Source organism: Onychomys torridus, chromosome 7 (genome assembly GCF_903995425.1).
Source record: "Onychomys torridus chromosome 7, mOncTor1.1, whole genome shotgun sequence".
Lineage (NCBI taxonomy): Eukaryota > Metazoa > Chordata > Mammalia > Rodentia > Cricetidae > Onychomys > Onychomys torridus.
Genome location: NC_050449.1, coordinates 52,456,685 through 52,481,313, shown reverse-complemented (window position 1 = coordinate 52,481,313; position 24,629 = coordinate 52,456,685). Strand labels below are relative to the sequence as shown.

Here is a 24,629-nt window from a genome sequence, read left to right as displayed (position 1 = left end):
CTTCCATAATTAAAAAAAAAACTTTATATAAGCCCTAAATATTTAATTCTTCAGACAAATATTTATTAAGTACCAGGTTGGTCTATTGGGCCACGGTGACAAACACAGCCCAGCTGCTGTCGTCTCCTGCTCACCTGTTTGACTGTAGTTTCTAGGAATTGTCCTTTCTTCTGTTTGCTGGTTGGCTGTAAGGAGGCTGCCATGTTACTACAACCACTCCATGGCCCCCCTAAATGGTTTCGGGTGGGCAGATAGTATTGGTCATGAATCTGTTTATTGGGGAGTTTGTACAGTCCACCACTCAAAACTGTGAAGATACTTCTCCAAAGTAATGTCTAAATCTGTGTGTGAAATGTGCTTCTTACTGATTCAGAAGCAGACTTCAGCAGAGTCACTGAAACTGGCAGTTGGCGGTTACTTCTCTGTGGACTTGGACACAGACAGGGCCCCTATGCAAGCATGAGGTGTTCTGGTACATGCGCAGGGGGACGCACAAAGGCAGAAGACTCCAAGACTGTATTCATCAGACTTCACTAGTCTTCTCTGAGGCCCACTTTGTACAGCTGTCTGAAGATACAGGATCAACGAGGCACGGTGGCTCACACCTTTAATCTTACCACTTGGGAGGCAGAGACAAGTGAGTCGATGTGAGTTTGAGGCCAGACTGGTCTACCTAGAGAAGCCCAGGCCAGTTGGAGCTACATAGTGAGATCCTGTCAAAGGGGTGGGGGTGCGGGGGTGGGGTGGTAAAGAAAATATGCCAGGGTCCTTCCTTTCAAAATATTTTTTTCTCTTGGGGGAGGACAGGGGAACCCATGGCTGATGTGTAAAATTAAAACACATAATAATAATAATAATAATAATAATAATAATAATAATAATAATTTTTTCTCTTAAAGTAGAATTTCAGATTTTAGTTGCATGTAGCCAAAAAACAGGTTCCTATCATTCTTGCTGACTGCTGTATTTTGTGACTGCTATCTCTTGGGATTTAACTGTGAGTGCTTTGAGGATAAATTTTTAGGGAGGAAGTAGCAGATATATTGTCTCTTATTTTCTGGCTTCATTAAGGTGCTGTAAGGGCAAAGCATGTTCAAATCCAGCTGCCTGAAAACCACAGGACCAGGGTGTGACTGGGCTGTGAAGTCCTTTTGCCTATTGGTAATTGTCTGAGATCACTGAGGTCAGATAATCAGGTCTGGCTGAGTTACAGTCACAAGGTTCTCTATTGCACTGTTTCCAAAACTATCAATTATCACTTTCCCCTTAGAATCTTCCACATTTCCTCCTCTATTTCCTGCCTCCATCCGCTTTTAAAAACACTTCTTTCCTAACAAGATGCATTCTAGCTTATGAAGTTTTTCTCCCCATTACAGGTAAACTTCAAGAGGTTGCTGATAATCATCAACAAGAGACAGCCATCAGGTGGCCTTATTCTCTGATACATTTCCATTTGGTAAGGCTGCTCTTGACCACCTACCTTATCACTAAGACCACAAGTGGTTTTCAGGTCTTCCGTTACTTGACATTCTAAGGGCCCATGATACTGTGAACCACTCGTGGAACATTTTCTTCCCTTGGCTTCTGTGATACCAAGTGTTCTTGGTGTTTCTTTATACATGTCTGCTCATTTCAAGGTTCTTTTTCATTTATTTTATACATCCAACATGCGGGCATTCCTCTAGACAGGTCCTAGACTACAGTTCTCAGTCAGGCTTCATTCGAGTCTCCAGGCCTTCTCTTTTCTCCTACATTTCTCAGTGAACCCCAAACTACTCTCTTGGCACTACCATTTAAACTCCCATATACAATAGTACACAGTGATTTCATTTAGTCATTAAATATGAGCAACCGGAGTCAGTAAGAAACACACTGAACACAGAGAGATTATTTGGGAGAAATATCTTCACACTATAGAAATTATCATAAAGAAATATCTCCACAGTTTAAAAATTCATTTCAAAAAGCAATATAATTAACAGGATGAATAATGTGGCTTAGAATAAAATCTCCCGGCATCCAAATATAAAACAAAAATTTAATGAGGAAGTAGAAATGATGGATCTGTCAAAGAAAAAGAAAAAAAGAAAAGTTTTCTATGGCTGTGATAAAGCACCATGACCAAAAGCTGTGTGTGTGTTTTCTCTGTAGAACATCAAGGCCAGCAGAACAATGATCTCCATGAGGCAAGAAGGAAATCTGGTTCAACACGACTCAGTGGGTAGTGTTGGTTCAAATTTCTAGAGTCTGACATCGGGCAATTTATTTTAGACATATTTAAGTACAACATAATTTGGAAGAAAAGTTTCCTAGTATAACAATCCTGTGTGCACAAGGAGGCATAATTACATTGAAACTCTCCTCAAAGTACATGTCACTTCTTCCATGAAGATGGGGTTCTAGAGATAGGCTGCATGTGTTATCTTAAGGGCCTAGCAGAGGATCTGATGTGGTCTTGGTCATAGAGAGAGCACAGAGGTCATCTGGGCTATCAACACCTCTGAACCTATTTGTGGGAGCCTAGGGGAACCCTTGGCTATACAGGTAGTTCAGATGTCACCTAGAATACTAGCCACCTCCATTCCCAGCCTTCTGGATGGAAAACAGGTTATACCCCTCTTCCTTTGAAGAGACAACTGGACCCATTTAATATTCTTAGTTTCCCTAGTGCTTATCTCTGAGCACAAGGACCTTTGTGCTCCCAGAAAAAAGTGGCTTATGGAAGAATTTATGTTACCTTACTGTTCCACAGGGAGAGTGCACTGTGACATAGCAACAGGTTGCCAGAGCAGGAAGCTGTGAGATCACATCTTCAACTACAAAGACCAAGCAAAGAGAGAAAACTGGAAGGGATGTGGGGCATCAAACACTCCAAAGCCCATCCTCAGGGTCAGAATTCCTTCATTAAGACTTTCCTAAAGGTTCTGTAACATCTATAATTAGCATTCTGGGGACCAAGTGTTCAAACATCTGAGCCTCTGGGGGACATTTTTCATGCAAACCTCACCAGATCATAATACATCCTGGAAAGCTACATCGAAGACTCAAAATGTGATGCCAGTGATGCCAGAGACAATTTGAGAGGGAGTTTCAGTAAAATTGTTTTAAAAGTTGTATCTTCGTAATATTAACAAATAACAAAGTATTTGGGTATAATTAATATGCTAATGTTATAGCATAGCCCTGGTAATTTAGTCTATAACTCTGTTTATATACACAGACTGGTCACAAAATCTTGTTGGAATAGATTTTAACTGGAAAAATGGGACTACCCTAATAATTAGATGTATGTGGTATTTGCTAATGACACATCTGCAGCTCTATCTTCTTGCTAAATTCTAGACCTATATACCAACAGTTTACTGATATTTCTATTTGAACATCCAAAGGATATTGTAAATTCAACTTATCGAAAGTTAAAAACTTAGCCCTCCCCAACCTGTTGGTTCTCTCAGCCATTGCCTCTATGTTTACTCAAATGCCCAAGCTGAAACTCAAGTCACGAACATCTCTTCTCCCCCCTCCCCACACCCTCTGTCTTTCTGTTTATCTCTTCTAACCCCTCTTCTTTGTTGGGAGTCTCTTAATTCCCCCTGCTTTACTCCAGGCTACCATCATTTGCTCCCCACAGCACTGTAACAAAACCTGAATTGATTTTCTTCTTTTTGTCTCCTTCCCACTTAAACTTCAAGAAGCAGCCTGAGTGATTGTTCTAAAATGTAAACTTGAGACCAATTTCTACTGCAGCGTGCTAAGTCTCAACCTGTCGTCAGGCATCACCTTCCCCCAGCCCTAGTTCAGGGAAATGAGATGTTGTTACTGTGTTTTCCCATATGCCTTACCTTTCCTTACCGAACAGTCTTCAGATTTCTTTGTTATTATTATCTTTTCTGCTAACCTGGGAACTCTTGTCAATCAAGCCCATCACTGTGTTCACTTAACACAGGGCAGGGCCCGAGATACTGTAAGTGCTTTATAAATGTTAAATGAATGAATAATTTTGTTATCCCAGCACTCATCACAACTTGGCAAACCAGGTATTTGCATTTACTTCAGTGACTTTTTTTTTTTTTTTTTTATGGGCACAGGTTCTTATGGTTGTAGCTGTGCACCTGTGAACTTATAAAGTCAACTTTTCAATGAAAAAAAAAGTCAGGTCTTCAATAATATTTGTTAAATTAAAGTTTTTTCTTGGACTATAGATATGTGATTAGCTGAATCACACCTAATAAGCAAAATTAATACTGTGCTGGTTTGTCCTTAAGAAGTACCTATTTTCCATAATTAGAATTAATCAGAGATGGCTCCTTAGAACAGGTGGCCTTTGAAAGAGAAAAGGTGAGAAAAAAATTCTTACCTAGTGGAATGTAAAGGGCAAATGTAAGATCTCAGCGTCTGCAGAAGTTAATCATGTTCTGAAGACATGGGTAAATCCTAGTTGAATTGTGCTGTGTCCTCTCCTGGGATCCACTAGTCAGGGGCTAGCTCTCTTCTCCATGGACACTGAGATGTAGCCAGGAATGAGTCGCAGATTTTCATTACTGGCAGCAGTTAGAGCACTGGACACTTGCCTCCCTAATGCTGAACAATAATCCTTTCACTTCAGAAAGTAAGAGTTCTACCTACCAAGTTTTCGACTCCTAGGATTTAAATTTTCATTTCATTTTTATATCAAAACATACTTAGAATACATTTCACAAGAATATTTGGTCTAGTTATTTTTGGACTGCACTGGGGTTACTTATCCTAGCAAACAATGGCCACTCTGTTTTCTTTGCTCTACAGTTTCTTTGTGCACTATTTCTTGAACATGGGCCTCATTTTCTAACTTTGCTGAGATGGGAAAAAATGTTAATTTCAGCAACAGCTTAACATCTCTTCATAGATTTACAGCTCAGACTTTCATAAAAATATGTTGCGAAGAAGCATACTGTGGACTTTTGTTGAAAATTTTGTCCTAGAGAATGTGAAGGACAAATGAGATGCCTGAAGACCCCTTTCTCAGATGTGCCTTACTAAACAAAGGGCAGGTTAATGACTCCAAGGGATGATTCATAGAGAGCTCTGTCAACCGCGGTGACATTAGCGCTGAAATGAAGGATCTGAATTGCAGTATGAGCCAGGGTTACTTTACAGTCTTACTCTCGAATTGATTTAGAAACAGCACCTTTTTTTTTTTTTTTAATCTGCAGCTCATCTATTAGTGGTTTATTATAGAGTGGCTTTTATGAAAATTTCGATCTAATCACAAGTCAGAAATATATGATTTAGTCACTCTATTTTACAGAAAGTGCTTTAAACTTTTTAATATAAACTCAATATACACAGTAGGCTGATAAATTAATGAGACGGCTCACAGAAGTCAGACATGAAAATCAGTGTGTTATTTTATTAGCTATAACTCCCTGTTTCTCAAGATGGGCGATAAATGTAAGCTTCATTTTAGAAGCCACATACATTATACATAATTTTAATATAATGAAAAAAAACCCCTCCATCTTAGATAGCCAAAAATTAACATTTGCAAGGCAATTTATAGTTTCCAAAGAGCTTTTCCCATCAATTATCTCAGAAAACTGAATAACGATGTGATTATTAAAGGTTAATTAAGCAAATACTTGTGAAGTAATTGGGAGGTAATCTATTTCTAATTTAACAGGTCAATCAGGGGTATTTAGGAAATATTTTTTCTGGTTAATAACTCTAACCAAAACAAGATATTTAAATGGTTTCCCTAGTGGAAAACAATGAGCGTGTGTTTGTTCTTTTAAGCCAATTGTTTCAAAGGACTGGGAGAGGGAAGGCTCCTAATTTCACTCTTCTAATGAGGTTTCTGAGCTCTTCATTCCCCACGTCAATCCACGCTTTAAAGTGTTTATTTTGGAACTTTGGAATAAAATATGAAGTGATAGGGTGAGAAGGCATGGTGTGTGTGTGGGGTGCTAGAAAAAAATAGTCTTTCTTGCAGGATACAACACATCTTGGATATTGACTACACACAGAAGGGCGAATACAAATCCAACTCCTATGAACAAGTTAGCTAGCACAGAAGAGTATGGGCACTCTCGTCTGTAGTGGACTACAGACTGTTTTCTCTTAACTTCGGGTATCTCGATCCTCAGTAGTACCAGGTGGTTGAAAAGCCAATACTCGAACGATCCGGGTTTACTGTCCAGAGACACTTTGATTCCCAGGTACCAAAAGAAAAATATGCAAAGTGGCCGTCCAGGGCCTTAGGTAAAAGGCTGCAGTGACTGCAGAGAATTAGCCCCGGGGAGAGTCACGGGGTTGGGTCCCGGCCTTGGCACCCGATGGAGGACTGGACTCCCTGCACCTTTGTCTGAGCTAGCGCCGAGTGTCACGGTGGGGACGCGGGGTTCCGCGGTCCAGGCTGGCCGGGTACCACCCGAGAGGAAACCGGAGGTCGGCGCAGTGCCGCCAGGCCCCCTCCCACGGGATCCGCGCCAGGTCCCCAGCAAGAGCCGGGCGGCTCGCTATTGTTTTTGGCGAGCATAGAGCCGTGCGCCGACCCTCTGCGCACCCAGGTTTCCTCCCGGAGGCCATTCGGTTTCCTCTGCGGCCCTATATAGAGAGGCCCGGGGCAGAGAGGTGCGCGCAGGCTTGCGGCCGGGGCGTCCGAGCTGCTCTGCCTCGGCTCTCAGCACCCTTTGAAGCCGCCCGCGGAGGTGAGGGGAGAAATCTCTCCCTCCGATTAGGAGCGGGAGGCGGGAGGAGAGGAGGCGGATCGCTTCTCCGGGGTTTCCCTGACGCCAGCAGCAGCGCCCGGCGCGCGCGCTCCGCGCCCGTGCCCGGCTCCGGAGAGCAGGGGGAGGGGAACGGGACCGCCGCCTGCCGCCCCTGCGCCAGCTCGGCTCCACCGCCGCGGCTGCCCGCGAAGCGACCGCCGGGATTGGAGCCCGGCAGGCCGCGGGGCGCGAAGAGGGAGCTGGCGGGGAGGGCGGGAGGCGCGCGTGCGCGGCTGTGCGCGTGCGCGGCACGGCGCGCTCCGGCGCCCGCCCCCTACCCTGCGGTCTCCGCCCCCCTCGCTCTACCGTAAGGAGCCGGAGTCGGCGGCGGGTGGCGGCGCCTGGAACCTGGAGAGACCGAGCCGCCCCCGCCCCCCCCAGCTCTCGCCCGGAATGTACTGACTCCCCTTCTCTGCTCTCCTCCCCGCCCCGCTGCAGGAGGGAGGCGCCCGGGAGTCTTTTCCCCCTGGGCGCGCGAGGGGGCTGCGCGGGCCGGGTCGGGCCGGGCTGGAGCCGAGCCTGCGGCGCAGGGACCGGCTTGAGGCGCGCTGAAGGAAGGGAGCGAGCGCTCCGCGGCGCTGTCGCCGCCGCCGCCGCCGCCGCCGCCGCCGCTCGCGGGGCAGAGATGGCGGCGGAGCGCGAAGCCCGGCGACTCCTCAGCACCTCCTCCTCCCGGCGCTGCTGCCCCACACCGCTGCTGTTGCTGCCGCCGCCGCCGCCGCTGCTGCTGCTGCCGCTGCTGCTGCTGCTCGGGCGCCCCGCGTCCGGCGCCGCGGCCGTGAGGAGCGGCTCCCCGCCGCAGTCCGCAGGTAAGCGGGGCCGGGCCCGGGACGCCGTGGGGGCTGGGGCGCGGCACCGGCTCCGGCCGCGGCCGCGGCGGTGGGTTTTTTGTTGTTGTTTAGGATCCGGAGGGGAACATGCGGGAACTTCTCCGCCTCGGCCCCCGTTGCTGGAGAGAAAAGGGTCTCGCGTGGCTGGAAGCGGAGCGGGCAGGAGGGGCCCCGGCCGGGGGAGGGGCGCCTCTGGGGCCGGGCCCGGAGCTCGGGGGTCCAGTTGTGCGCTTTGTACCGGGAGGCAGGTTCACCCCTCGCCTCTTTCCCCTCCCCCAGGCTCATCCCACTTGTAAGAGTGGGACATTCTTGTGCTCACACAAGCACCAGTAGAGGCCACTACACACCTCATTAAATAAACAATCGTACAGCCAATTCATTAATTTTCAGGAAAGGATGGAGGAGGGGGCTTGAAACTATTTTTTTTCCCCTGGCCTGGCCACGGGTTGCTCAGCTTCCGAAGTCCAGGGAAGCACTGTCGGATCTCGAGGGACTGACTCCTCGCTCAGGGATTGGAGCCTTGAGTCTTCCGGAGAGGGGGTGCCAAGGGGCATAGCTGCCCCTTCACGATCAGTGGTGTTGACTTAGCCATGCGAACGCCTTGGAGAGCGGCTCCAAGTGATTCTGTCGAGTAGTGCTTCCGTTATGAAACGCCTCCTCTTTACTGGGGATTTCAACTATGTTTCAGTGTTGCCCACTCTTAACCTATGAGAAATTTCTGGCATCGGATTTTTAAAAACTTGTCTATTGTCTTTAAGATGACAGTATACGCACATATTTTCAGCCTCTTTTTTTTTTTTTTTTGTGTGTGTGTGTGTGTGTGTCATAAATTCTGGAATCACCTGCATTCTTACTTATTTAAGGGGGGCCAATTAACAAATCTCCAAGCCTGTGGTAGTTGAGGAGCAGAACTCAATACTTGAAGGGCAAATTGACCTGTGCTTTGCTAACCTTGTTTGCCTATTTGGTATGCCATACAACTTGACAAAACTTTGATGAGATTTAAATTTTTACAACTGGAGGTTACCTGATTGGATGCAATGGCGATTTGTAATTCCTAAACCAAAACTTGTTTTCCTTTGATTATTATGAAATCATTAAAAATCATGTCGCAGTGTGATTTGGCTGATAAACTTTGGAATTTTGCATCGTGTGTATGTGTATATAGTTTATGACTTGCCAATGTTAAAAGAACAGTTTTAAATCACCACCACTATGTATTATCTAAACGGCTAAACAACAGTGTTAAAATTAAATTAGGATCATTGATGTTGTGATACGCACTTGTATAGCATTTTGGGCACAGTTTTCAGAACTGAAGTGTAAGTAACTGAATAGGAATGGGCAAGAGAAATGTGACGGTTTTGGAAAACAAATTCCTCTTCCTCTCTTAATTTCATATGTAAATGTATATATAGCTCATCATGTGTGTATTTGAGGTTGTAGCTGGAGTTTATGTTTAAAGTTTTTGCAATCATGAGGTGCAAGACATTTGCCTTTATGAGTTTTCAGTCCAGTGTATAAGGGAAGATAGCTACTCAGCTACTAATTAGTCAAGTGATTGTGATAAGTACTGCAAAGGAGAATAGGTTTTGAGAATGTGTGTTGGAGTGATTTACCTAACGACTGTCAGGGTTTCTCAGAAGATTTGAGGTAGTGATGGGGTGGAGGTTAGAACGCTCACAGCTAATTAGTAGAGTCATAGAGTATAGAGCACAGATCTGATTCTCCTTCATAGGCCTTCTTCTTCTTCCAAAACACTTTCTGTTAACCCTTCTGTCTCATTACAAAAAACGGGGAAAAAAAAATCACTGCAACGAGCAGGGGCTGGTCTGTCTGTCTGTCATGAGTTGTGGAAGAGCTCTGGGGCATGGAGAGCTGAGCAAGCAGTTGCTGGAGCAAACCGTCTGTAAATCAGGTATCATTTGTCAGGACTGTATTTATTTACTTATTTTTGAAGAATGGTAGACTTGACTTTTGGTAGGGGATTGAAGATGTTCAGTAATAAATAGAGAAAAATAAGATAAGTGAGTGTTTTACCATTTTAGGGTAGACATTTGAACACATAGAGAAGAGAAAAAAGCAAATGAAGGGATCATGATAGACAATGGTTAACAGTGGTGAAGAAATACGCACACACAAGTCAGGTTTTGGGAAGGGAGGGCTGGTTACTGAAAAGATTGGTAGTGAGCCTTGGGGAAGATGGATTGACTGAGCACCCTGTGGATTGCAGATGTTCTCAGTTGAGAGTAGACAGTCTTCATAGAGGACCCCACAGACTCTGACAGGCATGTACTTGATGTGACACATTACACATAAGGTGGTCTGTTTCTGTTTTTAATGACGTCTCTTAGAAAACATGGCTTCACATTATAGTAATGTTCACTCCGCTCTTGAATTTTAGCTCTCTCTTGCCTTTATCAGCACCAGCCTGTGTCACTTGACTTAGCGTTTGCTTTTCTCCTGGTTTCTTCCTTTTCCACGTTTTTCTTTTACTCAGATACTGATTTCTAATGCTCATCTCAGTCTCTCCTGTCTTTGATTTTTGCCAGTAAGCTAATGACTCTCTGTCCTTCCCTAACTCCCCGCTTGGTAGCTTCATTGATGTGGGGCCAAAGGTAGGCTCACTCCCCCCACCCCCATCCCTTTTCTCCATGGTAACGAACTAGTCCCTGGCCAGGGCTCTGATATTGTTAGAATAATCACAGGATTTGTCTTGTATCACCTTGTCTTAGCTGTCACTGTCCATGCCCTCTCCCGAGTTAAGATCTAGAAAACCTTACTCTGCTTGATCTTTACCTCCTAGGGATTTCTGTCTGTGCCTTTTCATCTGCATCCACAGCTGAAACTAGCAACAGTGGCACTGTAAGAAATCTGCCTCAACTGTTACCTTCTGGATGTGTGTCTTCCTATTGGAATAGTTTTTCTGAAATACATGTCTAAGCGTAGAACTCCCAGTTAAAATGTCGTTAGGAAGTGCCCCATAGTTTCATAGTCTAAACACCTTGGGATAGAGATTGTGAGATCCCATGTGTTCTTTAACAATCCCAATTTAAATTAGTCTCCTCTCCTCACTCTTCTAAGGACCTTTTGTTCTCCCACTCCAGATTAATTGCAGAGCTTTGTGCCTTCAGGCCTTTGCACATGCTGTTCTTTTTTTTTTTTTTTTTTTTCTTTCTGTTAAAGCCACATCCCACTTCTTTAACTCCTATCTTATCAGAAACCTTTTTTTTTTTTTTTTCTTATTGGCTTCTCCCCCAGAGAGTTATTGGTCACCATTCTCTGTGTTCCTGTAGCTCATAAAATACTTTTCTCTGTCTTGTATTATTTGTTTGCTTGTCACTTTTGCTAGTCTTAACCTCTTGAGGATTGGTACGTGTCTTAGTCACTTTTTTTTTTTTTTTATCCTTGGTCTACCTGAAGCATCAGTTGCTCATTAGTTAACTTGACACAAGGTAGAGTCATCTGGGAAGAAGATGCTGCCATCAGATGGGCCTGCAGGCAAGCCTGGGGGGGCATTTTCTTGTGTAAGAAAGACTGAGCAAGCCACGAGGAGGAAGCTATTAAGCAGCACTCCTCCATGGCCTCTGCTTCAGTTCCTGCCTCCAGGTTCCTGCCTCGAGTTTATGGCCTGGTTTCTGTAGGTGATAGAGATTGTGACCTGGATGTTGTAAGATGAAATCAATCCTTTCTTCCCCAAATTGCTTTTAGTCACGGTGTTTATCATAGTTAGAAAGCAAACTAGGAAATGAGAAAACAGTGTGTGTTTGCTGACTTGTGCCCAGCAGGTTTTGAACTCTTGGGCCATAGAGCATAAATAGGGTCCCTTCATGTATTTGATGACAGGTTCTTGTGTAGAGTGTGCATGTGTGACAGTTGTTCCATTCCCTCCCCACCCTTCTTCAGCCACTCTTCATGGATTTTCTAACCCTTTAGTGACCTTGATCATCCCCTTAGATATGCTACCATTTTAGTATTTATCAGTTTTGTCATTTTTTGGGAAGGATAATTGACTTTTCCTTAGTTGTTATAAAAAAGACTTGATGCTCTGCTCTGCCTGTCTGTTGGGATGAAATACAAAAGAGGTTATATATTTCTGGGGTGAATGTGCATATGATAAGAGGTGTGCTCCTTAGCACATTGTCTGAAAATTAATACATTATGTGGGATGAAGAAAGGACTTTCATGTTGAGGCAAGGATTTAGGGGTCTGACTCATTCTACAACTACACATATATCTATAAATTGGGGGCTATAGGGAAGCAAGAATAATACCTTTCATACCTAACTGAATTGCCAGCAAAATGAGATGTAAAGTTGCTTATAAACTATTATATTTGAGCCGAATAGTTTTTTAAAACTTTTGTTGATTCTTTGTGGATTTCATATCATTCATTCCAATCCCACTTATCTCCTGGTCCCCCCTCATCTGCCCTCTGCCCTTGCAACCTCCCTGCAAAACAAGACCAAATTTAAAAGAAAAACCAAAAACCCAAACAAAACAAAGAAACAAAGGAAAAGAAAGAAAGAAGAATATTGTCATGGAAGCTGTAGTGTGGCCCATGTAGAATAGTTTTAATATTTCTTTTTCAGCTTTAGAAATAAAGTGTGATTCAGTTGTTCAGTTGTTAACTTTTTAAGATTTATTCTCGGGCTGGAGAGATGGCTCAGCCGTTAAAGGCTAGGCTCACAACCAAAAATATAAGATTTATTCTCTCTGTCTCTCTCTCTGTCTCTCTGTCTCTCTGTCTCCCTGTCTGTGTGTGTGTGTGTGTGTGTGTGTGTGTGTGTGTGTGAAAGAGAGAGAGAGAGAGAGAGAGAGAGAGAGAGAGAGAGAGAGAGAGAGTATGTGTGGTGTCAGTAGAGGCCAGAAGAATGTATTGGTATTGGATCTCCTGGAACTAGACTTACAGGAAGTTTTGAGCTGCTCATTGTAGGTGTTGGAAATCAAATTTGGCTTAACAGAAGAGCAGTGCATGCTCTTAACTGTTGAATCATCTTTCTAGTCCCCCCTTCCCACCCAGTCTGATACTGAAAATATAGTTTTTCATTTGTCCCAATTGATTATTGTTAGTTTTGCCTTCTGTATCTTCTCTACATAGAGAAAGATATATTTTTTTTGATGTAGAGAAAATAGAATGTCAATACATCTCTTTCCTCCAAATATTTTGCTAAGTGATTTCCATGCCCTTAGTAAGTGTGGGTACCATGCTTGCTACATTGCACTCAACGGTAGAACAGTAGGGGCAATGGCTAGAAGTAAGATTGACCTGTCAGAGAGCTGGTGAGGTGAGTTCGATTTGAACTTTGGAACACCATCAAGTGAAAAATGATTTTAAAATAGAGACCAAAATTTGAATTAATTTATAATAAAGAGTATTTTCATTAAAAACATGGTATATGAGACCAAGAAAACTCATTCAGACTCACTAGTAAAATACTGTTATATTTCTTTGTAGTTGCTTTCTACTATATGGCTCATTCTTTTACTTCATAACTGTAGGCTATGTATACTTTTAGATGTTTTCCTTTAACATACATACATACATACATACATACATATACATACACATAGATACAACTATACACACACACACACACACACACACACACACACACACACATGTTTTTCAAGACAGGGTTTCTGTGTGTAGTTTTGGTGCCTTTCCTGGATCTTCCTCTGTAGCCCAGGCTGGCCTCGAACTCACAGAGATCCTCCTGCCTCTGCCTCCCGAGTGCTGGGATTAAAGTCATGCACCACCACCTCCCAGCATGTTTCTTTTTTTAATGCTATTATCTTTAAATTATTTTATTTTTAAAACTCATTTTTAAAATGCATGTTAGTTTGCAGTTAAACTTGATAGAATTATAAAGTAAGTTTTATTACTTAAATGGGCAGATCTCATTTTTAACCCATGAGTAACAATTTTAAATTTTTCTTTCCTAATTTGCATATGTAAGTATAGTTTTCTTTTTTACACATAAGCAGAATTATACAACTTACTGTTTTTCAATATATATTTTTGAAAAGATTTATTATTTAATGTGCATGAGTTTTTTGCCTGTATGCATATATATGTGCATTACATGAAAGCCTGGTGCTGTGGACCCCCTGGAACTAGAGTTGCAGACAGTTGTGAACTGCCATGTGGGTGCTGGGAATTGAACCTGGGTCCTCTAAAGGAGCCATTTCTCCAGCTCTCAATATGTATTCTTATGTATTGTTGGAGATCTTTCCTATTAGTGTACACAAATTTTCTCATAATTGTTTTTTGAAATGTCTGTGTACTTTGGAGAATGAACATAGTCTTAACAGTGGCCAATAAAAAAGTGGTATTTATAGAACAGTCACGGTGTTTGAAAGCAGTGTATCATCTATTTAATCTGCATTTTTATATTCAGTATTTCTCCATTTTACAGATAAGAAAACTGAGTCTTAAATTTTAAGCACATTGTGAAGGATTACAGAGCTACCATCTGGAAAAGTTGGCATCCAAATGCATGTGTTTGCCTGCCTTTACTGCTCTGTATATTCTGCCACCTGTGTATTCTTCCAGTATGGATATTGAATTTGCTGTGATAAAGTTGTGTGTTAAACTTTTTTTTTTTTTTTTTTTTTGCATGTGGTCTTTCCCTTCTGTAACTTTGGATTTCCACTTGTAGGATTACTGCTAACCAGATAGTTCTTTTGTTTGTTTGTTTTTTGTTTTTTGAGACAGGGTTTCTCTGTGTAGCATTGCGCCTTTCCTGGAACTCCTCTATAGCCCAGGCTGGCCTCGAACTCACAGAGTTCACCTGTCTCTGCCTCCCGAGTGCTGGGATTAAAGGCGTGTGCCACTACCGCCCAGCTACAGATAGTTTTTGTGTCTGTGTAGGGTCATGGTTTATTATAGTTAGTGTTAATTGTGGATGGTGCCATTCCTTGGCTGGGACCCTGGTCTGTCTGAGTGATAAAAGGAACTGAGCAGCACTATGCATTCTTTTCTATCTGATTGTGGATGTTATGTGATCAGCTGCATCACAATCCTATCACTTGAATTCCTTGCCATGATGAACTGTACCTTTGAAATGTGAGCCAGAATAAATTCTTTCTCCAGTAAGTTGCTTCGTCATGCTATGTTGTCATAGGCATCAGGAAAAAAAACTAAGTCAGGGTTCCAGTCACTCTAGAACAGTACTGGTAATATTAAGAATACCACCTCTTAAACTGCAGGGATATAGCCAAAGGCCCTGAGTGCAACCTGTAAGTACCACAGTAACACAAATAAAACAACAAAAACCCTTGACTAAAACATTTACAGCTTTCCCAAGTTGTTTTTACCTTTAATTGTGGATATTTCATACTGAATGTTTTTATTTTAATTGCAGATATCATAGTCTTTGTTTTGTTTGTTAGCAGAAGGGTGGGACTAGTTAATAGGTAATCTGGAGTCTTACTACTGTGTACTTCTACACTTATAGTCAGCAGTATAAAAGTGAGCAGTGGCCTCATCTCAGCTGAATGACCTCTATGTAGTTCTTATATTTGAAAACTAGAGGTTTCCAGTTTGGATGTGAAAATTAACCTTTTGTCATTCTGTAAGATTTACTGCCGGGCGGTGGTGGCGCATGCCTGTAATCCCAGCACTTGGGAGGCAGAGCCAGGTGGATCTCTGTGAGTTCGAGGCCAGCCTGGGCTACCAAGTGAGTTCCAGGACAGGCGCAAAGCTACACAGAGAAACCCTGTCTCGAAACAAAACAAAACAAAACAAAACAAACAAAAAAAAGATTTACTTTAATTATATATATATCTTTTCCAGGTGTAAAGTAAGGTATGATTGGGAAAATCTGTTCATTGCTTATAAATGATTGTTTATGATGTTATTTGTGTAAAAATAGCTTCAGTGCTGAGTTCATGAAACAAGTTCAGTGTTAAGTAATTGTGAAACATTTTAAGTTATTTTAATTTAAGTTATAAGTATTACCTGCTTACTCTCAGGCTTGGAACAGGCATGCATGGAGTGTAAAATAAGTTGAATTTGAGCAGGTTTTGCTTTTTCTAAAGATGTGGTTGTTTTATATTAATTTAGTTTTGAGTCAAGGTCTTTTTATGTAGCTTAGACTGGCCTCAGGCTTGTAATCTCCTGCCCTAGGCTTCTGAGTACTGGGATTATAGACATGCATGTACGACTATGTCTAGTTTATAGGTTTTATTGTAGTGAAATCAGTACTTGCAAATATGATTGTATGGCTTTACTTTTCTTTAAAATAGGATTAGATATAACCTTTGAAATGGTTTTATAGCAAGGATTTTTAATTTAATTTTTTATTCAGACAGTTACTGCTAGATCTAAAAGTTTAAATAATTTTGGCTCATTGCAAACACATCTTTGAGGGCTAATTATAAAGCCCCACATTTTGGAGATAGATAGTTAAGGTAAAATGGATGTGTTTTCTGTCCTCAGGATAGCTTGAGTATAATAGCTGAGATAAAATAGGTAATAATTTGTTGAGCAGTGGTGGCACACACCTTTAATCCCAGCACTTGGGAGGCAGAGGCAGGCCAATCTTTTTTAGTTCGAAGCCAGCCTTTCCTATACAGAGAAACCCTGTTTTGAAAAACAAACAAACAAACAAACAAGCAAGCAAACAAAGATAGGTAATAGGTAACTTGATTACTGCTGTAGGTAGAAAACATTCTGGAATCATTGTGTCAGTGCTGATCAAGTGTAGTGCAGCTTTCCCTCATAATTCTGGGTCTGGATTTTTAGAGTAGTTCTACTTAGTTTATGAAGCCAGTAGGCAGGGGCTCTCAAGAATGAGTTATTTTTCATTTCCTCAGAGTGATTCCTGGAAGGTTTGCATATATGAGGATGCCGTAATAAAGTCACCTGGAGTTCAGCTACTACTGTGTCTCCTGGATTATGTATCTCTGTATAGATAGATTCTGTGCCTCTGTGTGTGTGTGTGTGTGTGTGTGTGTGTGTGTGTGTGTGTGTGTGTGGCTTGTACTGTGAATTAAACTTGTGGTCTTGCAGATTAGATGCTAGGCAAATATTCTTGCCACTGAGCTACAGCCTGAGCCTCTTTTTTCTGTAAATCTGGAGACAAATTGTTTTTTTTTTTTTGGTTTTGTTTTGTTTTCAGGACCGATTCTTAATAAAACTTACTCAGGATTCCTGAGCAGAGCAAATTTTAAAAGTGATGCTACATAGAAATTGAATAGAGAAAGTTTTTCTGTTGTAGAATGAATGAATTAAAAATAATCAGTGTATGTTTTCATATATAAGGTATAATTGAGAAAATATTATAGTTAACAATTCAGGAATAGGATAATAAATTGTAAGCTTCATAGTAACTAAAATTTGAGCTTCTTATTGATTAACTCTTGAAAGATTTTGAAGTTTGAGTGGGAACTATTAGTTTTAAATTTGTATATTTTGTTCAGTGGATTGTATACAGAAATGCTTTGATGATGACCTCCTTTATTAATAGCACCAGAGTTATATTGAACTCAACCTTTATGTACCTTAATGTAATTGAAGGAGAGGAATAAGGGAATTTTTGAAGTCTATGCATCAAGCAAGTTTCTCAGTCTTGGAGGTTTCCCTTCTGAGAACATTTTTGTTGTAAGCACTTTAACAAACAGGATAATCTAGTTTCTGAGTCTATAGCTGACCAGAATTGGGTAGAAGGATTGTCTTGGGGGCTCTTGACCACAGGAGGTTGTGACAGTTACAGTGGAGGAGATTTTAGACAAGCACAGGAACACAAACTCTTCCCATAAACAGAAATAATTGTCTCAACAGAATTGAAGAAAATTCCTTTCTGTGCATTACTACTACTTGGTACCACTTGTCCCTTGCCCCCCTTACCTTTTCAGATTATATAGATTACATATACATTGGCTGCCTGGGAGACACATCTTCCCTCAGAAATCTCCAGTGTTACATCTGAGGTTGGAGCAACTTGAAAACGCATAGGAGAGGTGGTGAGGCCCTAGTAGTCCGTATTCCTCTGGCCATGGCATTTATCTTTATGAACAGCATTGCTAAACCTGATTGCTAATTGGAATTTTAATTTTTGTGTAAAGTTAGTTGTTGGTTTGGTCCTAATTTTTTTAATTATAAAATTTTGAATGAATGCATAAAGTGTGAAATCATACTCTATACCTGTCCTCAGAGGTAACCACTTTTAATAATATAGATTTTATATTGTATATGTATAATTAGATACTTATGCAATATCTGTAACACAGATGACAAGTTGGATTATGCTGTCCACACTGCCTACCCACTTGTTTTAGGACATCTTTCTACGTGAGTGTAGATAGTCATATATTTTGTTGACACAGTCTACTTAGTTATTTTTGATGCCCCTAAATTTTTGATTGCTAACAATTGATATAATGAGTCCACTTTTTATAAATATCTGAATGTTCATGTGCATATGTACCATCAAATAAGATAGGAGGGCATTTATATTAATTTAAAAATTATCTTTAATGATTTTTCTAGTATAAATATATGAATATATGTGAATATGTATTAATTTTTGGTAGTTATTTGCAAATTATTTGCCTAAAAGATGATTCTTAACAAAAAATGAGAGTGTCTATTTCTCCACGTCCTTGCCCATAAATTATTTGTCCAGACTGCCTAGTTTTTACCAACTGACCGATGAAAACAGAAGGGTCTCTGTGTATTTGTTTATTTTGTATGATGTATGTGAGAGCTGCTACACATGTGCTTGGTACTGTGTGGATGACAGAGGACAGCCTCACATATTTGTCTTATTCTTCTAGCTTCCCTGGTGCAGGATTTCTTCGTTGTTTGCAGCTGTACTTGCCAGGCTGGAGGGCCTGTGAGCTTCTTGGGATTCTTCTTGGCTTCCTGTTGGTTTTGAGGATTCAAACTCAGGCCCATGTGCTTTCACAGCAAGTGCTTTACCCAAAATACTGTCTTCCCAGCCCTTACGTTTCCATTTATTAATAAAATTGGCATCTTCTCAGTTTTACTTGATAATTTGTATTGTTTCTGAGAACTGTCTGCCTTTTTTTCACATTCTCCTCTCCCCTTTTTTGAGTTCAGTGGTAATGCTGTATGTACCTTTGTTACAGAGGAAATGGGAGTTCCAGTTTAGGTTCTTTGTGTTGCCACCCATGATGTTGTGATGTATCACAAGGGTCTGTGATAAGTCAGCACTACTCCGTTAGCTCAATAAACTTTTCTTTATAAGCCACCCAGCTTCAGGACTAATGCAGAGGGGCAGGGCACAGTTTTTCATTTAAGACACTTTGAGCCTAAAATGTCAGCAGAATGTGTTTATACTGTATTACAGAATTGGAGATCTGGTGAGAGGTATGGACTGGACATGTATGTTCAGGAGTTATTAGTTCATGTCATGAGACTAGATCTACTTAGAAGAGGGGAAAAACCCCAACCTTCAGTAAAGATTTAGAAACATACTGTAGTTGGGTTTACAAAGGAAGGAAAATGCCCTGTGTTTGCAGAAGATGCTGGTACCAAAACTAGGTGAGTACCTAGAATAAGAACTGTGTAACACATAAAGTTTTATTTCACCTACAGATAGTTTTTTGAAAAACATCCATATAATAAGTGGAATAGTGCTAAAATAATTTTGTTACTTTTTCCAAACTCTGTAGTTACAGCTGTGGCTCTAAAGTTAGAGTGCTAGGCAAGGAGAGAGAAAGTTACAAGGACTATTCTGGGCAATTCTTTACTGTAAATGACAATTTTAATAACTTACCACCCACCCTGTTGTGCTGAGGTAAACAATGAGTTGATATATATCCATGTTTAGAACAGAACCTGCCTTATCTTAATTGTCCATTAAACAAACTGTTATCTTTCTTGTTTGTTGTTCTATACTAGATTGAGCGGAGAGCCTAAGACATGAAAGGTAGATAATGCTGATGTAACTTGGCTTATATTTTTGTCTGTCATGGTTAAATTATTTTTATCTAAGTGGATATATGATGTGGCTTCTCTATTTTTCTTTTGCATTTGTGAACCTATTTAGGGTAAAAAAAGTTTCTTCATTTGCTGTACTTTAATTTCCTTCTGGAATTCCAAAGGTAAATCTATTTCTTTTTTTTCTCGTTCTCTGTAGTACTTTATTTCTCATTTTGTTCTGTCAGTTTTTATATTTGGAGACTATATTACTATGCATACACAATTACAATTGTCTTTCTAGTGAGTAAATACATTGTTAGAAATTTATTGATGTAGCTTTTCAGCTGTTATTTTAAATAAGATTTATTTTTATTTTATGGTATGAGTGTTTTGTCTGCATGTATGTAGTAGGTACACTACATGTGTGCCTAGATCCTACAGAGATCAGAAGAGGATGCTGGATTCTAACTGAAATTACAGGTGGTTGTACATCACAATGTGGATGCTGGGAACTGAACCTTGTTCTCTGCAAAAGTACTCTTAACTGCTAACAGAGCCATCTTTCCAGCTCTTCTCAGTTCTTTTTTAGTGTTAAATATTTATATTTGTTTTCAGACTTCACTCAGTCTTGAATATATATATGTATATACACACACACATATATACATATACATACATATGTACACTGTATTTATAGTATGTGGTCATGTTTTTTTAAGTTAGTTTGTCGTTTTCCTAGATCACGAGCTAAGCCATTTCTCCAGTCCCTTTTTCTTCTTTCTTGTGTTTCTTTTCAGTTAGCAATTTTTCTCCCTCGTGGCAGCCAGTTGTTACTTCTTTTACTCTTTATTTTATTGGTTCCAAAAACATCTTTAACTTGTACTTTATATAATTTCTTGGACAGTGCAAGACTTTTTATAATCAGTTGCCTTTTCTTTTCAGTTTTTGTATATTTCAGTCCTGTAAGAAATTAATATTATTAAATAAGTCATCATTTATTTAGATTTGCTCATATTCTTTTCTCATTTCTTTTTCTTTCTTTCTTTCTTTCTTTCTTTCTTTTTTTTTTTTCTGCATGTCTGAGCTTCTATCTGAGATTATTTCCTGGAGAATATCCTTTAGTATGTAGTTAGGTCTGTTGAAGATGTATTCTCTTAGCTTTTGTTTGTCTGAAAACATTTGTATTGTAATTAATTCTGTATGTTTTTAGCGGTTGGATGGTTGTGTTGTGTTTAGTTTTGTTTTTTTCCTTCAGCCGTTAAAGTGTTCCATTCTGTTGTTTGCTGGACTCTATTTTTCTGTTGAGAAGTCAGGTATATGTGTTGTTTTTCCTCTCAGATAATAAACTTTCACTTCCTCTGCTAGTCTCCCTTAAGATTTGCCCTTTAATGTGACTGTCAGAAATTTGACTCTGAGATCCCCAGTTCTGGTTTTCTTTGCATGTATGTGTTGTTGGGCTTCTGGTAGCTGTAGGCTAATCACTTTTATCACCTGGAAAGTTTTTTGGCTGATCTCTTCAAATACTCTGCCTCTTCGGAATTCGGTCATTAAGTTCTTTGCACCCTCACCTCTGACAGGTTTAGAACATCTCTGGTTTTGCCACAACCAATGTTAGAATAAAAGCAACAGTTTAAGACTCTCAACATTCTTATCAGAGGCAGCACTTCCATGAATTGAGTCCTTTATTTCATTTTTTGTATTTTCATTTCTAGAATTTCATTATGTCTTATAGTTTCCAAGTTTCTGCTTATAGTTTTATTACTTTAATTCTTTCTCTTACATGTTCCTGCAGGTGCTTTTATGTCTTGTGATTTTTTTTTTTTTTTATTATCTTGTCTTTTCCTGTTTGTTTGTGATTGGATACCAGGTAGAGGTTATCTGAATGGTATTGTCATCTCTAAAAAGGTCTTCCTTTGCTTTGGTAAATGGTTATGCTAGAGGAACGGACATTTCAATCTGTTCAGGGACTGAGATGATTCAAAATGGGCTTCTGCTTCTATGAGCTGAAACACTTCAGGTCTATCTTTACTTCTTAAACACAGTCCTTTGAGATCCTAATCTTCACTTTAAAGGGTTACCTTCTTTCTGACAGGTCCTCACTCTTCTTTTTTTCTTGGATTTTGATCTTGTCAAAAACTATGCATAGGGCTGGAGAGATGGCTCAGAGGGTAAGAGTTTGTTGTTCAAACAAAAGGACCCGAGTTTGAATTCACAGCATTCACATTAAGTAAAGAAAAAGTGAGTGCATGCAACCTCAGCATATGGAGGATGGAGGCAGAAGGATCATTGGACCTTGCTAGCTCACTAAATCTAGCTCCAGGTTTAGTGAGAGACCTTGAAATATTCAGGGAAATTAGGCAGAGATTGATAGAGCAGGACACTTGACATCCTCCTTTGGTATCTACACCCCAGGACACCCTCATATATTATATGTGTGTGTACACCACACACACTCATCAGTTTAGCTCACTTCAACCTGTTTAAGCAGTAGTCTTTAGAATGTACTGATTATACTTAAATATAAGCAGTAACTACTGTTGACTGCCTTGAATTTTGTAGACTACGTGATAGAAAATAGCAAATAGAGGATGCCCCTTCCTATAATGTTGTTTAATTCACCACCATGCCAACAAATCTCTAGCTGCAGCCTACTAAGCTTTTTTTTTTTTTTTTTTTTTTTTAAATTAAGGACTTAATTTAACAGCAGATTTCATTCATTTGATGATTCAATCCTTGTTTAAACAGATAAGAATAACAGCTCAGGCTTGGTTAAGATACATAGTAAATGCAACCAAAATTTTACCTGGGGCAGTTCATTTTTAGACTGGTCTGTTCAGAAGGTGAGCATTTTTGTAACCAATTTCTAGTCGCTCATAGGCTGATTATCTAGTTTGTTCATCTTAAGATTACGGAATCCTCTTGTTTCTCACTCCATTTAGATCTGTTCCCCAGGCTAATTTAGGTTACTCTACACTCTTAAGATAAAGCAAAGAAAAGCAGATGTAGCTAAATTAATGGCTAATGTGAAGTTGTTCCTGTTTGTTTCTTTTTTCTAATGTTGAGTTTCTGTGCTCTTTTGGAGTGTCAAATATGACCATTATCTAATATTTGTGCAATAAAATGAGTTCTTGAGTGGTATTCCTGATGAGAGTACCCTCAAGTTACTTAGATTATGGGGCCATTTAACAGTTCAGGCAGATACAGTTCTCATGTTTGAATTAGTGTAAGCATGTGGTACCCACAGCTCTCCCCAAATCCCCTATCTCCGTTCTTCCTGTCATTGCTCAGACTACTTTGCAAGCACTTGAAATGCAGTTGATGCCACTAGGGTAAGAGGCCAATGGAGAAGTCAGTTACATGCCATTCTAGGGAGCAGCCATAGCTTTTTATCTTAATATTATCCTCAAGACCTAGTACATTGCCTCATAGGTCTTCAGAAATACTTTGTTTTATAAAGACATTTTTCTTTTCAGTGCTAGAGATTAAGCCTAGAGTCTTGTGTTTGCTAGGCAAGCCTCTAACATTGAGCTACACGCGTAGCCCTTTAACATTTACTTTTGAATGAAAGACTACCTCAAAATTATAGTCATAGGAAGAAGCATTTGACTCATCTTTCTGCCTTTATAGAAAAGTCGGGTTTATGTTCAAGACCAGCTGTTCTTATGGATTGCTTGGCTTAATTAGGCTTTAGATAATGCAGAGAGGTAGGTGAATATAATATACAATAAACCCCAGCAAACAACTTCCTACCAAACAGCCATTATTGGAGAAGGGGCAGGGAATGTGTGGTAGTATGTGTTTTGTTTTACTTTTGGCGCCTATATTTGCTGAATAGTGTGCTGTAGCATATACTGAACCAGGTAAGATATAGTTTTGTCCTTAAGGAACTTGTGAATATAATGTAAGAATTACCATCAACACATTGCATGATAAAATGCCAAATAAGTTGTATACTTTTCCAAGCATTAGCTTTATATAATTAAAACAATTAATGCTCAGGGCCCATCATTAGAAAGGTATGCAGTTTTTAGTTCTTCAAGACCGTATGAGCATACTGAGTTGGGGAAACTGTCTAGAATACACATGGATAATTTATCTCCATTTGACTGACAGGAATGTGAGCTTCTTGATATAAATTATATGAATATTGTGCCCGTTGATAGTTTCTTTTATATCAGATTACATCATATCATCAGTTTAGAGATTTTCCAAGGCAGTTATGTTTATTAGTACTGGCCTGTTGTGGAATTATTTAGCCACATGTGGGGGGCGGGGAAGAGAGAGAGAGAATTCACTAATATTACTTAAAAAAAACTGTTGGGGGACATCTGTTTATCCCTTGTTCATCCAGAAACGTTCAGCCCTTCCTTGGGATCTTATTGATTGCAAAGGATAAGTACCTTCATTATGTCTTGTATGTGTTTCTAAGTCACCTTTCCTTAACATGTTCTCGTTAAGCTCTAAAGCAGTTCTTTCCTTCTGAAAACTGTTTTCCCCCTAAAAGAAAGGCCAATTTCTCATGCTTATTTTGCTGTTGGTATGGGTGCCCCTCCCCCTGCCTCTTTTCTTTTCTTTCTTTTTTTTTTGAGACAGTTTTTCTCAGTAGCTTTGGAGCCTGTCCTGGAACTCACTGTGGCCCAGGCTGGTCTCAAACTCACAGAGATCCGCCAGCCTCTGCCTCCCAAGTGCTGGGATTAAAGCGTGCGCCACCACCGCCCAGCTTACTTCCTCCTCTCTTATAGCTTTACTAGGATTTAGAGGGATCATGCTTTGGTCTGTAGGGCAGCTGTGCTTCATTAGCTCTTTGCTCCTGCTTCAGGTCATGTTATAGGATTGAAGTTAGTATCTGGGAAAAAACTAAGTTTTCAGAAGTGCAGAAGTATTCTTTGTAAGGATTAAGAAAGGAAAACTTGATAGGATAAATGACAGCTAATCTTTTACATCAGCAGAGCTAGTGTAGAGTCACATTATCAGGCTGTCATAACTTCATTTTAATTGGCTGCATTAAAAAAAAAAACCCAAAAATTAAACTACCAGTTAAATGCTCTTTGCTCGCCTCAGTGTTGGCAGTATAAAGATTCATTCACAGAGAAGAGGACATGAACCAGTAGGTACAAGGACGCTTATGTGAATGACGCTCTGCCTAGCCAAGCGACTTGA

The 24,629-nt window shown here is 40.4% G+C and overlaps 1 protein-coding gene and 1 long non-coding RNA gene across 10 annotated transcripts in view; one reads left to right on the top strand and one right to left on the bottom strand.

Annotated features, from left to right (window-relative positions):
• Positions 1-1,943: 1,943 nt before the first annotated feature.
• LOC118587829 lies at positions 1,944-4,610 on the bottom strand. Its single transcript, XR_004945475.1, has 3 exons — positions 4,358-4,610; positions 2,738-2,816; positions 1,944-2,064 (listed from the first exon to the last, which is right to left on the bottom strand). It is a non-coding gene; the product is annotated as an uncharacterized LOC118587829 (long non-coding RNA).
• Positions 4,611-7,018: 2,408 nt separating this feature from the next.
• Positions 7,019-24,629, top strand: part of Neo1 (neogenin 1) — a 170,454-nt gene continuing 152,843 nt past the window's right edge. For 8 of the 9 annotated variants that reach the window (XM_036194313.1, XM_036194316.1, XM_036194311.1 and 5 more), the window contains exon 1: positions 7,020-7,555. In XM_036194313.1, the coding sequence (XP_036050206.1) occupies positions 7,372-7,555 (184 nt within the window). In that variant the 5' untranslated portion in view covers positions 7,020-7,371. Of the gene's footprint in view, positions 7,556-24,629 lie in introns of all 9 variants that reach the window. The other variant, XM_036194315.1, reaches the window with a different exon arrangement.